Source organism: Melitaea cinxia, chromosome 2, assembly GCF_905220565.1.
Source record: "Melitaea cinxia chromosome 2, ilMelCinx1.1, whole genome shotgun sequence".
Taxonomy (NCBI): Eukaryota; Metazoa; Arthropoda; class Insecta; order Lepidoptera; family Nymphalidae; genus Melitaea; species Melitaea cinxia.
This window is the reverse complement of record NC_059395.1, coordinates 19,237,658-19,253,568: the sequence shown is the minus strand read 5'-3', so window position 1 is coordinate 19,253,568 and position 15,911 is coordinate 19,237,658. Positions and strand designations below refer to the sequence as shown.

Genomic DNA, 15,911 nt, shown 5'->3' with positions numbered 1-15,911 from the left:
ACTCAAACTTAACATTAGCACAACATTTTTTCCTATTAAAAATAACCATACCGCTCTGGTGCTTGTGCCATGTACGCGCCTAACAAACCTGCGATTTGCACTTTCGATTTCGATCGGGACGGATGTTTGTATTTATAAAAATGTTTCTTTCCGCTTTGGGTGTCTGTCCTTGTTAGTCTCCCTCCGGTGCCTCGGAGAGCACGTTAAACTGTCGGTCCCAGTTGTTATCATATACACCTGATAGCAATCATTACTCGTAATAGGGAATATATTTACAAACCAAACAATAAATTAGAACCTACCTCAAAAGTAAACCTAAGAAAAATGCTAGTATGTTAGTTTAAGTTTCGCAAATAAAAAATTTCTGATATTTTGACATCGTTCTAGTTTAGTGGTGTGTGCGCTGTGTGGGCGCTCACACAACGGCGATTTTAGGTTCAATTCCCGCTCGGAATGGATATTTGTACAAATATTTCTTTCCGATCTGGTTGTCTTTTCTTGTGGGTCTCCCCGCCGTGCCTCAGAGAGCATGTTAAGCAGTCGGTCCCGATTGTTATCATATTCACCTGACAGCAATCGTTACTGGTAGTAGGGAATATAATATTCACAAACCCACAGTGGAGCCGCATTGTGGATTAAGCTTCGATCCTTTTCCTACATGGAGAAAGAGACCTATCCTCACCAGTAGGATGTTACAAATTAAATCGACCGATATATACATTTACAAAACATTTATCAAAAACTGTAAAAAAGTCTACTTGGGTAAACTACTACTTACTAGATGTAGTATTCATAACCTACTACAATTGATATATTAGTAGCTTAATTAGCCAACGCATTCAACCAATAGTACTATTTTAATGACCGTTATATTAGGTTTAGTGGCCCCATATTTCATGCAGGACATACAGTTGCTGATTATTATTATAATGATTGTTGAGTTTTAAAAGAGTAACTGATGAGTAGTATAGTAGAATCTGCTAAGTGTGTGTGTCATGACCGCCCGAAAGTATCAAAAAACTTAGCCAATTATATGATACTAAGATAAACTAATTAAATTGGACTTTTTAAAATATAATTACCTACTAATATATATAGCTGATAAATACTTTTCAGTCGCCTTAAAAAATATGCCAATCATACACATAATCATAAAAATTTATTATCACAGTCCACTGCTAGACACAGACACAAGTTCACGCCAAAAATAGCGCGAAAACATGTGTTTTGCCCATAATCCTATAGTCCATAGTCATAGTCTTCGGCCTGTGTATTTCAAAGTCAGCAGTTCGATGGTTATCCCGCCACCGGTCGGCTAAAAATTAATCAGTCACTACAATAACATAGTTTGGGGTTACATTTAAATAAGCATAAGAGGCTACTGGTGTAAGAACATTGTATTAGTTCTTGAAATACATGAAACCTTTTACATAAGTAACCCATTTTCTCAATTCTTCTTTGAATCTAGAGTTTAAAATAAAACTAAAATAAAATTACGAACGATACATTGTACAATGAGTATTCCAGATCACGAGGTGATTACCCTCGAAGGAAAAAACGTATGCCATTTGAGAGCCTAACTATATTAATATAAGATTCAAAATCGTTTTCAAAGCGAAGAAAGATTATTATGTATTATGGTTTAACATAAATTGTGCAATTTCCTTTGGTGAAATAATTAGCTGGTGCTTTTCTCATTCCGTGCTACTTTTAATGGCTTTTATAAATAAACACAGCGTATGATTTATTACGTTTTAAATAACTTGTAACTAAATTATACAAAAAGTATTCGAATAATAAACAACATAAAGATGTTTAGTAAAGATTTACATTATTTTTTATTGAAATATAACGTTTTCCTAAAATATTGTAAGGAGATTCGTTTTCAATATTTCCCGCCGATATTTGACGTTTTTTTTTAAGTAATAAAACCCAAGGCCTATATTTATACGGTCTAAATATTTTTAATAATAAAAAAGATGATAAAACACTAAAATTATACATATATTAGCGTTTTATCATAAAATTGCCTACAAAAATGCCCATTAAAACGTGCTCGTATAAAATATATGAGCGGTTAGGTACGCGCTACGCATATTTGGCCAGTTAGCGAAGACTGATCGCTGATCCAGTTCGAGCTGGTTTGTTTTGGATCGTCACGACTTTATCGTTAACCGATTGTCATTTTTTAGATCGTGATGGCACTTTTAATGCAATTTAAAATTCATTTTGACCATCATATTTTGCGTCACACGATGATTTGATATGTTGAATAAGCTACCAGAGGAAACAGTAACAGCCTTAACCACAAATAAATAAAAAATAAAAAATTAATGAAAAACACAACCCTCTTCTCTTGCAGTCGGGTAAAAATATAAGAAAAATATGTTTTCGATCCTAATGAATGTCGTTAGATATAGGCCAATAATTTTAATTGCCTGAATGAATAAATATACAAAATAAAATATACAAAAAAAAAAGAAAAAAAAAATCAGAGACAAAACAAAATCAAAAAATATTTTTGGCTTCTTTTGCTTTCAAAAAGAGTTTTTAGAGTGGAAGAGGGATCTGTTTCCGGTACTGATGTCCTTTTGGCCTCCCCAACGTGTCTCGGAAAGCACGTTAAGTTACTCTTAGTGGATAATATATCCGCCAACCCGCCGTCGAGCAGCGTGGTTGATTCAGCTCCAATCCTCCTCTTACACAGAAAGAGAGGTCTATGTACAGGAGTGAGATATTACAAGCTGAATCATGAATGCGCTTATAATTTTATGATGCTTATAGGAGCCACTCGTTACGATCTGGTGTAAACCGGTCACAGCAAACCATTAGTTATACAAACTATACTTGAAATGCCACAAAACTGTCGAACCTCCTCTATGGAAATTAATGAAAAATTTATCATAATTTATTAGTTTTAAGTTACATATTTTATCATTTAATCATTTTGGTTTATATTTTAGTATCATATCGCTCCGATAACTTTCTCGATTTTTTAAATACTTATAATAAAGAAATTTATTTAGTGTAGATAAATTAAATTGTATTGGTTTTGAATTAAACTAAGTCGTTTTATGCTCTCATATATAATATTATTCCAAATCACCGCCAAAATTTAAAGCCAAAATTAATAAGAATACTTTGGTTAGTATATATATATAAAGTAAACATTTATTAGGTATTACTAAATACACATCTATACTGCTGAGCGAATTCCTTCGTCTCTTTTAACGATGATCAAAAGTTAAAAATAAAAAACATAAAAAAATGAGCAGCAAATGTCATAAAAAGCAAGTAAAATATGTCGAACGCCTCCAACAATCATACATGAAACATCAAAGGCGTCGTATGCGCATGCGCAGGTGACTCAAATCCTTCCTAAACAGTTCCCAGTACTGTTTAACACGTAAATTGTTTGATAAATTGCCGCTGTCATAATAGTTTAAATCACAAAACCGTTGGTTTGGATAATATTGAATTTCAAAGAAAAATCTTCTCTTAATCGACCGAGCGGATACTTGGCAGTGTGTGGCCGCACGTGGGTGAGAACACATGCATAATACAATCAATAATAAACTAAACGATATAACAATACCTACATAGCTTTTTGAAACATTTTTGTGAATTAAGATGGGGAAGGAGATCCCCCAACAAGGTAATATTATAGGATGAAATAATCCTTAAAAAAATTGGTCAGGCTTAAAATACTTTATTGTCTCAAGAACATTACGGTTCTTTTGTGAGCTTAGTATATGTAAGTATATGCTTTATTAAATAAGATATGTCACAGGCAGTTCGATAGTAAATACTTACATAAGTAATGACTAACAAAAGGGAATAGCATAATAATACCACTTTTTTATACTAGGGTGGTAAATAAGCTTACGATTCACTTTGAGTTAGTAACTGTAGTTTATTGATACCTAGTTCTTTATCACGTAAAAGCTTGTACTCACCACAAGAACACAACACTACTGAGAGACTAAGAGCAGTATTATTCGGCTGTGATCTTCTGGAAGGTTGAGTTGCTTGGTTGAGTTGGTTGAGTCTGATATAATTATTATTTTAGTAACGGGGAAGATGATGAGGACTTGAGTGGTTATCCACTAAGCCGTAGAGGAAAAGTGGAATGGATAAGGCTCATCCTTTATCATATAGGGTCTTTGCTAAATAATAGGACACTTCGGGAGTTTTCAGTTCAGATCAGTGTGAAACATGTCTCAAAGGATTTCCTCAGAGTATTCCTGATACTGGTAATTGGTAATAGATTTGGAAATTTTTGAGCTTCATAACGATGATATACATCTAAGTCTAGAAATTTCGAAATAAATTTGCAAAAAATTGCAACATTGTTTAACCTAGTGATAATTTGGCCTGATAGTATTTTTATTTTTAATAATGCAATTCGTACTTCCAGAGATATAGAGATTAACGAACTTACAATATATTTGCGTAAAAATAATAATGAGTCATCAATATAATTTAGCGTAACCCCATACTTTGACAATGAAATCGTACTAAATTAAAAAATGTTTTCCCGAGTTCTTACCTCAAGTGATCTAATGTGGACATGGCGTTCTGAGTTTAATTGGTCAATTGACGAGGCTAACGCCGAGATGCACGAAAAGAAATTAAAATTTAAGTAGTGATTAAACTAATTAATCGCAAGAATTGTATGAAATTCTTGTGATTAAATTAGTTTAATTGGTCAATTGACGAGGCTAACGCCGAGTTGCACGAAAAGAAATTAAAATTTAAGTAGTGATTTAACTAATTAATCGCAAGAATTGTATGAAATTCTTGTGATTAAATTAGTTTAATTGGTCAATTGACGAGGCTAACGCCGAGTTGCACGAAAAGAAATTAAAATTTAAGTAGTGATTAAACTAATTAATCGCAAGAATTGTATGAAATTCTTGTGATTAAATTAGTTTAATTGTTCAATTGACGAGGCTAACGCCGAGTTGCACGAAAAGAAATTAAAATTTAAGTAGTGATTAAACTAATTAATCGCAAGAATTGTATGAAATTCTTGTGATTAAATTAGTTTAATCTCTACATAAATTTGAATTTCTTTTCGTGCAACTCGGCGTAAGTCAACTAATAGCGACTGAATATTTCTTAACGGAAATAGATTATCGGAATTTGTTTTCTCGCTTACACTTCTCTGTCTGTGTCCCTTTTGATTTAAGTTTGTCTGTAGTGTATCATTTCTGTAGATTTTTGAACGCAGCCAGTATTTATGATTGTATTCACTATCTATAATTTAAATAAATATTAATATTAGACCTTTTAAATAATTTAAAAGTTCACAGTTGCTTGTTAAATCTTCCAATTAACAGCACGACACATTGATGGTACTCCATCTTGTTTTACGCATCTTCTTTGATCTTTACAATCTGTGTCATAATAAAACTTGTTTGACGATAAAGGATGAAATTTATTTAATTAAATGGGTATTTTATTATTTTATTGAGGTTTTTTATTTAGTTTCCAGTCAAAAGTTTCTTTTTATAAATAAAATCAGTGAAAAATGTTTAGTAAGACTGCTTTAGTAATATTTTTGAATTATCTCTGGCAAGGAACATTTATTTTACAAATATTTGTTATTTATTATAAGCTATTTGGCTCGGCGCAATTCATATTACCATATATTTTTCGTAAATATATCGATATATTTTTTTTTTTTTAATTTTCTTTCATGCAAACCCTTGACAAAAAAGAATTGTCAATCCGGTATCAAATCTGTTTAATAATTTTTAATCATACAGAAAAATGATATTTAAGCCACTTAAAACATACAACATTACTCACCAAAACAACGGTGAACCAAATAAAAATATTTTAATGAATACAAAATCATACGTACATTCTCATTAAACTAAATTCACTCGCGTATAAAGTCAGTAAGATTTTCCTATTCAAAAATGTAAGCCTTTCCGAGATATTATGTTTATGAGCCTCGCTGGCTCGTCGAGATTTTTTTTAGCTCGGAACTTTTGGATATGCTCCTTATTCCTTTACTTTATAAGGGTACGAGAACTTTATCCAACATTGGGACATTGATAGGTTCAAACTCTCTAGCATTAGTATGAGAATACTAGTTAAACCAGTACACGTTGATCTGCCATATAAATTGGTTATAAAGAAATGAATTTCGATAAAATAGAAAAAAGAGTTTCGAATACCACCCTAATCACCTACTAAATATAAGCAAAAAATAGTAATAATAATCAGTTGAGCTGTTACTTCAATTTTTTAGTCGATGTATATACATTTTTCCATACCATATTACCATGAATTGAATAAAATATTTCTATGTCTTTCATTATACTTACAATCCTCTCTAAGCAATTTGTTGGTAAACTTATTCTTAAAGTAATGGGTGAAACAAAGTTCTCGCCAAGATTGTATCAAAATATAAAGTCGTGGATAGTTTGTGTTCATTTCCTAGCAGGAAATCTAAATTTATTTTAGACGGAATACCGCTCTGAGATAAGTTAAAAAGAGTATTTGATGATTTTACAATTTGATAAGAAGAATTAATTTTTCAAGGAAGCAATCGTAAACAAATAAATAAAAACTATTAGTGGCGATATAATATGCAATCAGATTTTATACAGTAACCTGGCAACCATATTTTTTTTAAATGCAATGACTCGATATTTAGATTAGTATTTCTGTAACATACAAATTACTTCTTAGCAAAAAAAAAACTTCTAAAAATATTTTTGTCTAAACCAATTTGTTAATAAAACCTCATGCTGATTTTTTAATAAAACCTGAAGTATTATGTATTGATTTACATTTATTTTAAATCCATAAGTCCTCAACTTGATTTACTTAAACTTATCTAAATATCGCCTATTCATCGCTTAATTCATCTAATTTATCAACTATAGTCTAATATATGGATGCGATCACGATCATCATCATCATCAGTTCATCAGTTGAGCCTAATACAGTCCACTGCTGGATATAGGCCTTTACAAGTTCGCACCAAAAATGTAGTGAACTCATGTGTTTTGCCCAAAGTCACCATGCTGGGTAGGCGGGTCGATCACGATAGACACAATTTTTTTATATTTTGCCTACAATAAATCGGCAAAGTGTAAAATGACTAGGTGTCGCATACCATAATTGCTTTTTACCTTTAACTCTTCGGTTAATGACACATAAATTGCAAACAGAACCACCAATACGTCAATTATAGTGGGAGAATGGAATAGTTTCCGGAAATAAACATATACAATTTCACAAGTTTGTATTAAACTTTTTACTTCCAAATTTAGAAACATTAGTATCTGCAATTATCGATCTATTTTGAGTATGTTTCCTATTTTTACCAGTCTCTGCGATTCAGTCTATTTTCTCGTCGTTAGGAACTCTCGTTAGGTCACACACATACACAAGTCACATTCAAAACAAATCGGATGGAAGATATGAAATAAATAATTTTATGCACGATAAATAAATATAATTATGTTATTTGTAACCTTCCTAATTTTTTGCTCGTGACATCGTGCTAAAATGCTCTGAAGAATCGACAACGTTTTAAAGATTAAGTGTACAACATCCACTAATTTCCATTTTTAAATAAAACATTAATATTTTCAACTAAATCCTTCAACTACAGTCATAATACCCATCGATACTGATGACCGTCAACCGGAAGCTGAGCTAGCCGACATGGGAGGAACCGGTGAATGATCGCGTCTAAAAACAAAAAATTATGAAACGTAGAAAATATGACACGATGGTATCATTTCTCAAGTTCATAAAAATACCAAAAAAAATACACCAACACAAACGAAGTCTATGATGACCAACGCTCGTACCACTGCCAATATAAAAAGTGCCTTACGAACAACGAACTGTAAGTGAAATTAAAAAAAAAAAAAAACGTTATTTATAAAATTTCTGGTGCTTCGAAACAATAAATAGAGTAACGAGACAAAATAATGTTAGTGACGGAGACGGGACAAAAAGTGTGTGAAATCGGACTGAAGCGTTTAAGATGTTAGACGTTTTTCGCGGTTTAAAAAATCTCATTAAGGTGAACTATGTACACATCGACTCGCCAGTGTTCAGGTTGCACTACTCTATCACCGTCATTCTGCTGATATCGTTCAGCCTGATCGTGACTACGAGACAGTACGTCGGAAACCCCATCGACTGTATCCACACCAAGGACATTCCCGAGGACGTCTTGAACACGTACTGCTGGATCCACTCCACGTACACACTGAAAAGTTTCTTCCACAAGAAGGTCGGCGTTGAGGTGCCGTACCCCGGCATCGGGAACAGCCGCGAGAAAGGGAAAGAAGATATGAGTGACAGGAAGATATACAAGTATTACCAATGGGTCTGCTTTTGCCTATTTTTTCAGGTGAGTTTTTAATTACAATAGTTTTAATCTTCTACACTTTTAAATGTATTTCAGAATTTCAACTACGATACTCGACATTCCTAGTACAAGAGAGTCTTTTCATTCAAGAGTATTTAAAATAATCAAAGTATTTTAAATGAGAGTAGGTACATTAAAATAATAACACATAAGTATGCCAGTTCCTTACGCATACAAAAAACTCCTTCAACGTATGAAAAAAAATGCAACGTTAAGCTTACAGAACACATAATCAACCTAGCTCTGATTTTATATTTCATTTTAGAAAAAAAAATATGAACGAAAAATATTAAGATCTTATCTAAAAGCAGTTCTAAATAGCACATCCATTATTAGACGTGCATGTCCTGGACTATTTATAATCTGGCTTACACATCCTCAGACAGAACAGTCATCAACTTAGATTTCTGAATGAATCCACCGTAATACCGCGTATAATGCGGACGTACTGGAAGGGCGTTTAGTCATTTTCCTGTACTCGAGTAGAGATTACGTTTATATAAATCACTAAATGAATCATTTTATTACAATTGCGCTGAAATTAGTATACATATTCATTCATCTTTTTTTATTTAATATTTGAACAAGATTAATGGCCAATCGAGAATATTAATATTCACTGGATAAAAGTTACTGATATTTTTTCCATTTTACCATCAAACTTTACTTTATCTGTCAGATATTTATATTCGGATCTTTCATACCAAAAGTTGTAGTTTATTAGATGAAGTTAAACCGGCTCTAAAGGCATGTTTTATCTCGTAATGATGAAGTCTCTAATAGATACCTATTAGTAATATATGTAATAGGTAAACTTTTGGTATCGATCGGATATTTGAAGGTCGGATATTTCGTAACTATTCATTGATACACTTTAACATCCGTCCTTTTAAATTAAAAGCCTTAGGCTACCTTTACGAACTAAACAAAAAATTGTGGGGTAAAAATTTAAAAAAAATATAACAATATGTATTTTTTATCTGCCCTGAGAGATCTGTCTTATCATCGATACAGTGTTGCAACAGCAAAAACAAATGTCCAATAGTTTACATCGCAACCCGATTAAATTTTTATTAAACTTTTAACGGTCCGTAAACTTTCTAATCTCGGCGTCAATGAAAACGGAATCCGGGATAATCAAAATATTTTATCTGACAACACCCACGTGTGATTTTTGCTTATATGACAATAAACTTGATATGTCACAAACATCTGAAGCACAATTATAGCCACATAAGGAATAATGACATCTCTGGTATAGTGGTGCGTGTAAGCGTCCAAACACCGACGGTTTGCAGGCTCGATTCCCGTTCGGGATGGATATTTGTATCTGTACATATATTTTTTTCTGCTTTGGATGTCTTTCCTTGTGGGTCTGTCTCTCCACCGTGTCTCAGAGAGCATAATAATCTGTCGGTCAAGATTTTTATCATAAATACTTGATAGCGAATAATAAATATTATTCATAATAGACAATACATAATATCCAGCAACCCAGAGTGGAACAGCATGGTGGATTGAGCTCCAACCCTTCTTCTATGCAAAAAAGAAGTCAATATCCAGCAGTGGGATGCTGGATGTTTGGTTGAACATACTGAATCAATTCTAAAAGGAATAAATAGACGCTTTACGCTCAATGGTACCCACTTTGATTTGTTGGTTGGTATGATCACCCTGTGCCGAAGGCCCAGAAACACCTACAACATTCGAGTAGAAACGCCAGGTTTCAACAGACATCTGTATATAAATGTTGTTCATGAGCGAGATCGAACTAATTAAGTTATTGAGAACACGGAGATTAAAAAATATAATTATTTATTGAAACAAAGACTACAGCTATGTATTAAATCTAATACAAAATCCATCCTATTAACTAATTTACAAGTATTTATAGTAATTATAAATGTATAGTCAGCTTAACGTTGCCTTGCTAGTGGGAGTGCTGACAAAGGATATTTGGCAGGGAGCATCAACCTTAACTAACTCGCAACTAATAACGGCTGACTGTTCAGTCAGACCGCTCCACCAACACGCTGAAAATTGACACCTTCAATAATGGTACTATTGTAATCTATATATATATACTAATATTATAAAGCTGAAGATTTTGTCTGTTTGTTTGTTTGAACATGCTAATTTTAGGTATTATGGATTCCAATTCAGATTTTTTTAAATATTGGATAGTCCATTATCCGAGGAAGGCTATAGGGTATATAAAACACTTTGTTTCGTCAAATTAATGCCGCGGGGCACAGCTAGTCTTAATTATATCGATTTTATTTTCTCTCGGTCTGATTTCGCCCATGGTCCACAAAAATATATACTTCATTCCAAAACGGAACCGGATGTTGATAAAAAAACGTCACTACTATAAATCTGTAAGAAAACTCGACCAGCAGCGACAGGGTACAAATATATAACAATTGACAAAAACCCTACTTTTATATTCATATAATACAGCTGTAAATACTAAACTAAACATGACTACTGGTTGCTTAAAAAACGTTTAATATTTTTATTTTAAATGATAATTATATAAATATAATATTTTTATATTATATGGATGTTTGGATAGACGTACTGAATCGATTCGTGAAGGAATAAGGAATCATAGTAATCACTCTTAATATAGTAATATAATGTAAATCAAATCAAATATAATGTACAAATGTAAATAAACGCCTCACGCTATAGTATGATAAAAATATATGTATAATAAAAACTATTATTTTCATAATTATATATTAATATAAATTATGAAAATAATAATTAATTATATAATATATAAAAATAATGGTTTTTATTAACAAAGTTTAATTATTTCTAAAATTTACTTGATCTAAATTCAAACAGTGACAGTTACGTTTAATTACGTATTAATAAATAACAGCTACAAAGTTACCGTAACTAAAGTTTAGATTTACTTATCATAATTAATTATTATTATTAATTATGATGATATATAAAAATAATAGTTTTTATAAACAAAGTTTAATTATTTCTAAAATTTACTTATTCTAAATTCAAACAGTGACAGTTACGTTTAATTACGTATTATTAAATAACATCTACAAAGTTACCGTAACTAAAGTTTAGATTCTTTCAGTGTATTTTAATTGTAAATAAAGCAGCCGTAAATGGAAAGCATCTTAGTCTTAATTATTTCGATAACCTCCTCCTTTTTTTGAAGTCGGTTAAAATTTTGATTAGCTTGGTTAACATAATCTCACTAAATTCTTTCGTATCAGGGTCATTATGATTAGATCCGGTTGCTCTGTTTGTAGATAAGTCTCTCATTATCTATGTTCTAATTAAACTGTGACCCGAGTGTTTTATGTAAAATTTTAGCGTTTAAAATGAACGTGAAGTATCAAATGTTTAGACGAATTGAATTTAAATTTTCAACTACAAGCGCTATCAAATGTTTGCACAAAATAGTGAGTAAACGTCTGAAGCGCTTTTTAGCTGAAAATGTACACAAAAGTTAGTCAAAAGTAATTGTTTAACTAATCGTTTAATTTTTTCTCGAATTTTTTCCTACAATATTTTTTAACCCACTTTGAATGTTAGGATATAAAATAACATACGAGTATATATGGTTCAGCTCATATCTGGAAGGTAGATCGGCAAATGTTGTTTTGAATGGCTTCACCTCCAATCCATACTTGACCCCGACGGGTGTACCGCAGGGATCGCATCTTGGTCCTATATTATTTAACATCTTCATAAACGACATCCCCAACAACATCCGTCACTCACACTGCCATTTATTCGCGGATGACCTCAAAATCTCTAGATGTGTTAAAAGTCGGCGCGATTCATTGTTTCTTCAGGAGGATTTGGATGGCTTGGCGAGTTGGTGCAACAAAAATCAGATGACGTTAAACGTGAACAAGTGTAGCGTTATAGGGTTCTCCAGGCATAGATTAAGGAAAGACTGTGATGATTATGAATATAGAATTAACAACGCTCCACTTAAAAGGGTTGAAACTATACGTGATTTGGGAATCACTCTGGATAGATGCTTGCGCTTTGACACGCATTTTAATGCCATTTCTGCTAAGGCTCTTAGAATGCTTGGATTCATTCTGAGAAACACAAGGGAATTTAAACAGAGTGACACTATTATTTTACTATATAACGCATTAGTCCGAAGTTCCCTGGAGTATTGTTCTGTTGTATGGAATCCAGGCTACAGGGTTTACATAGACCGAATCGAACGAATCCAGAGAAAGTTTTTACGGATTCTGGCGTATCGCCAGAATGTTGGATATCTGCGAGATTACCGTAGTAGGCTCGAACATTTCAAAATGACTTCGCTGGAGGAGCGCCGGCGTATGCACGATTTAGTATTTTTATACAAACTAATAAACGGCGTACTTGATTGCCCTCAACTTCTGAATAAGTTAGATATTTATGTACCCACTCGAATACCGAGACATGGTAAATACAAGCCTTTTGCAGTGAAACGCAGCTATACTAACCTAGGTTCAAATTCTCCCATAAATAGACTTGTGCGAGAATACAATAAACTAGCTACATCCACTCTGGAAATTGATATATTTAGTGACAAGTTGACAAAATTCAAAGAAGTAATTAAAATTAATGACTCAAATGATGTAGTATAATTTTATTATATTATATTAAATCTTGATTAATGTTAGTTACATTTATTGACGACTTTAAGTTCTTTATTTTTTTTTTTGTTTTTATTATTACTGAAAAGATAAGATTAAAACATGGAAATATTATAAATCGGAACAGTTAATATTTGATTTAAATCAGCTGTAATACTTTAATTTGTGTTTTATTCTCTATTTAAATTGAAATGGTCAGAATAATGTGACGTTATTAATTATTTGATTTTAATTAATTATATTTAATTTTAACTAATTATTGGTAATGATATTATAATATATTAATTAATTGTAAAGAATGACATTGTAATTTAGTCTTATCATAAAAGCCGACATTACAAATGATTGCAGGTATACTTTATTTATTATATAACTTGATAAAAAATAGATGTAAATGGTTTCCTTTTTCTCAAATTCTAAAATTTATTTTTATTTTTAATTAGTACTATTGACTAAATCATCGAAAATCAGCCGTAAATAAGTTTTTTTTCTTCTTTTAATCTTCAATTATTTTTATTTTTGGTCATTAATTATTGTGAACACGTTGTGACATTTTGAAAATATTACGATTGTGATTTTAATGTTTTTATTATTATTTGATTTTATGAAATTTATAATAATTATGTATATCTATTGACATATGGAGGGGCTCTCTTAATTTTATAATGTACTATAGTTTATTCTGAGATTTTAGATATTTGTTCTTGTTGTTTATTGCTTTGTTACTAATCGAAAAACTACAGTTGTTCATGTATTGACTATGTTGCACTTTGGATCTTTTCTGTGTTCCCTTTTTTTTATAATTATTATTACTGTTTTTTTTTTTTAAATCATTGTCTTAAAGATCTAAGAAATTGTTAAATTATTAAGTTAGCCCAACTGTAAATTCTTTTTAATCTAGAATAATTTTATTGTGCTAATACAATTAACAAATGCGACGTTTTGATACTTTGCTAACGTTAGTGTACAATCATAATCAAACGTGACTGATTGTAAAAATATGTATTACTATTTAATTGATTATTGGAGCGTCATTATTGTAAATGCTGTGCCCATCTGTAATTGCGGGTACACGAACATTTTAACATAATGTACGTACGCTAGATAGTTTGCTGTGTACCTTGCGTTGATGAGCCTTGAATAAATAAATAAATAAATAAATAAATAAATAAATATGTTATTAACACAGTTCCACTACGACCTTGGAACTTAAAAAGCTGACCGATGGCGGGATAACCACACCGTTGGTGCAGCAGATGATTATCCCGCCATTGGTCAGCTTTTTAAGTTCCAAGGAGGTAGCGGAACTGTGTTATCCCTTAGTCGCCTTTTACGACACCCACGAAAAGAGAGGGGGTGGCTATATTCTTAATGCCGTAACCACACAGCATAGTAGTAGCATAGTTTTCGTATATAAGTTTTTTATGCTCTTGAGTGAAATCAGTGTAACGGCTATATGTCGTAGATCGGCTGAGTTTTCCATAAAGCAGTAGTCCCCATGTCCAATTCGCCAACCCTTACTGTCTTCTTTATCCACTTCATCCCTTAAAGCAAGCAAGGCCTTGAGCCACAAGTGTTTTTAAACGACGTTCTTCACTACACATTAGATGACTAATATGTGGCTGTAAGCTATTACCATTAAAAAAATTGTTATACATAAGCATCCAATCGGTCGTTTACATCCCCTGTACTCTAATGATGCTTAAAAAAAACCTTACCGTCTTAGTGATAACTACATTAGAAAAGGGAAAGTATTTGATAAAATCATATCAACAAAAATCTTGAAGCACTTTGTTTAAGGAAATACCATTAATATGGAATTACCCGTTTTAATTTATAATTTTTTTTTTAATTATTAGTCGATATAAAGACCAAAGTAAAAGATATTGTATCAAAATTTCAAATTACCGCTTATAAATATTATTCTAAAGATTTCTCAATAACTGACCTGATTAAATGAGAAGTGATAAGATCAAGGAGATATCAGCAAGTACAGCATAATCAAACCAATAAGTAAGCAAAGAATAAGTAATACAGCTCCATTACAACCCTTTGTGTTTGAAACCGACTACATTAAGAATAACACCACTCCGCAGTCTTTACGCGGAAATAATAAAAGAAAAAGTACATACATATTTATTGTTAAAGGATTTTAAAACTACACAAGTAATACGAAAACAAGGCCACTCGCCAAAGGCAAAGAGGCGAACTAAAGAAGCATCTTAAAAGTATCATCAGTATAAAATGTGCGTAAATGAAACGGTATAGTTAATATACAACTCTCGACCGGCGGACGCCTTCAACAAACAAAAAAAATTCGACCTAATTCACTGTATATATTATTACCCTCGCTGTAACGGCTTACGATTCTTATTTTTAACTTCCTTGGTTATTTCCTTCCTATAGTAAAATAAGTACATACGCGGTTAAGGTTTTTTATCCTTTTGCATTCAACATTCATTGCTTGAATTATCATAAGAATAATTTTATATTTTGTTGAAGATTGTTCAGTGTTTTAAGGAAGGATGTAGTTCTTAACGTTCTCTTTTACATTTTTACATTTATTATTTACTCTTCGGTTTGCTTTGAATGTTCAAATAAAGCTTATAGGAACAAACGACCTTCAGAATCATAACCAATAAGATGTTAATATTGTTAGCTTTTTCGCTGACTGCTGAAAGTTATATTATTTGAGAGTTTTTTGTTTTTGATGATCGTGATAATTATTATTATATGTATATACTAATTTGAATGCAGATTCGTATCTGGGGGTCCGGAATATACGCAGAATCTTTGATGGACGTCTGTTTCCTCTGACAAATGCGCTATTACGTCGTCAAAACTATTAAAACTTTTAGATTTGCTAT

General features: G+C 31.8%; 1 protein-coding gene across 1 annotated transcript in view; it reads left to right on the top strand.

The window, feature by feature from the left end:
• Window positions 1–7,941: 7,941 nt before the first annotated feature.
• Window positions 7,942–15,911, top strand: part of LOC123666525 (innexin shaking-B-like) — a 30,923-nt gene continuing 22,953 nt past the window's right edge. Inside the window, exon 1 of the mRNA XM_045600605.1 lies at window positions 7,942–8,389. Within this exon, the coding sequence (XP_045456561.1) occupies window positions 8,018–8,389 (372 nt within the window). The 5' untranslated portion in view covers window positions 7,942–8,017. The remainder of the gene's footprint in view (window positions 8,390–15,911) is intronic.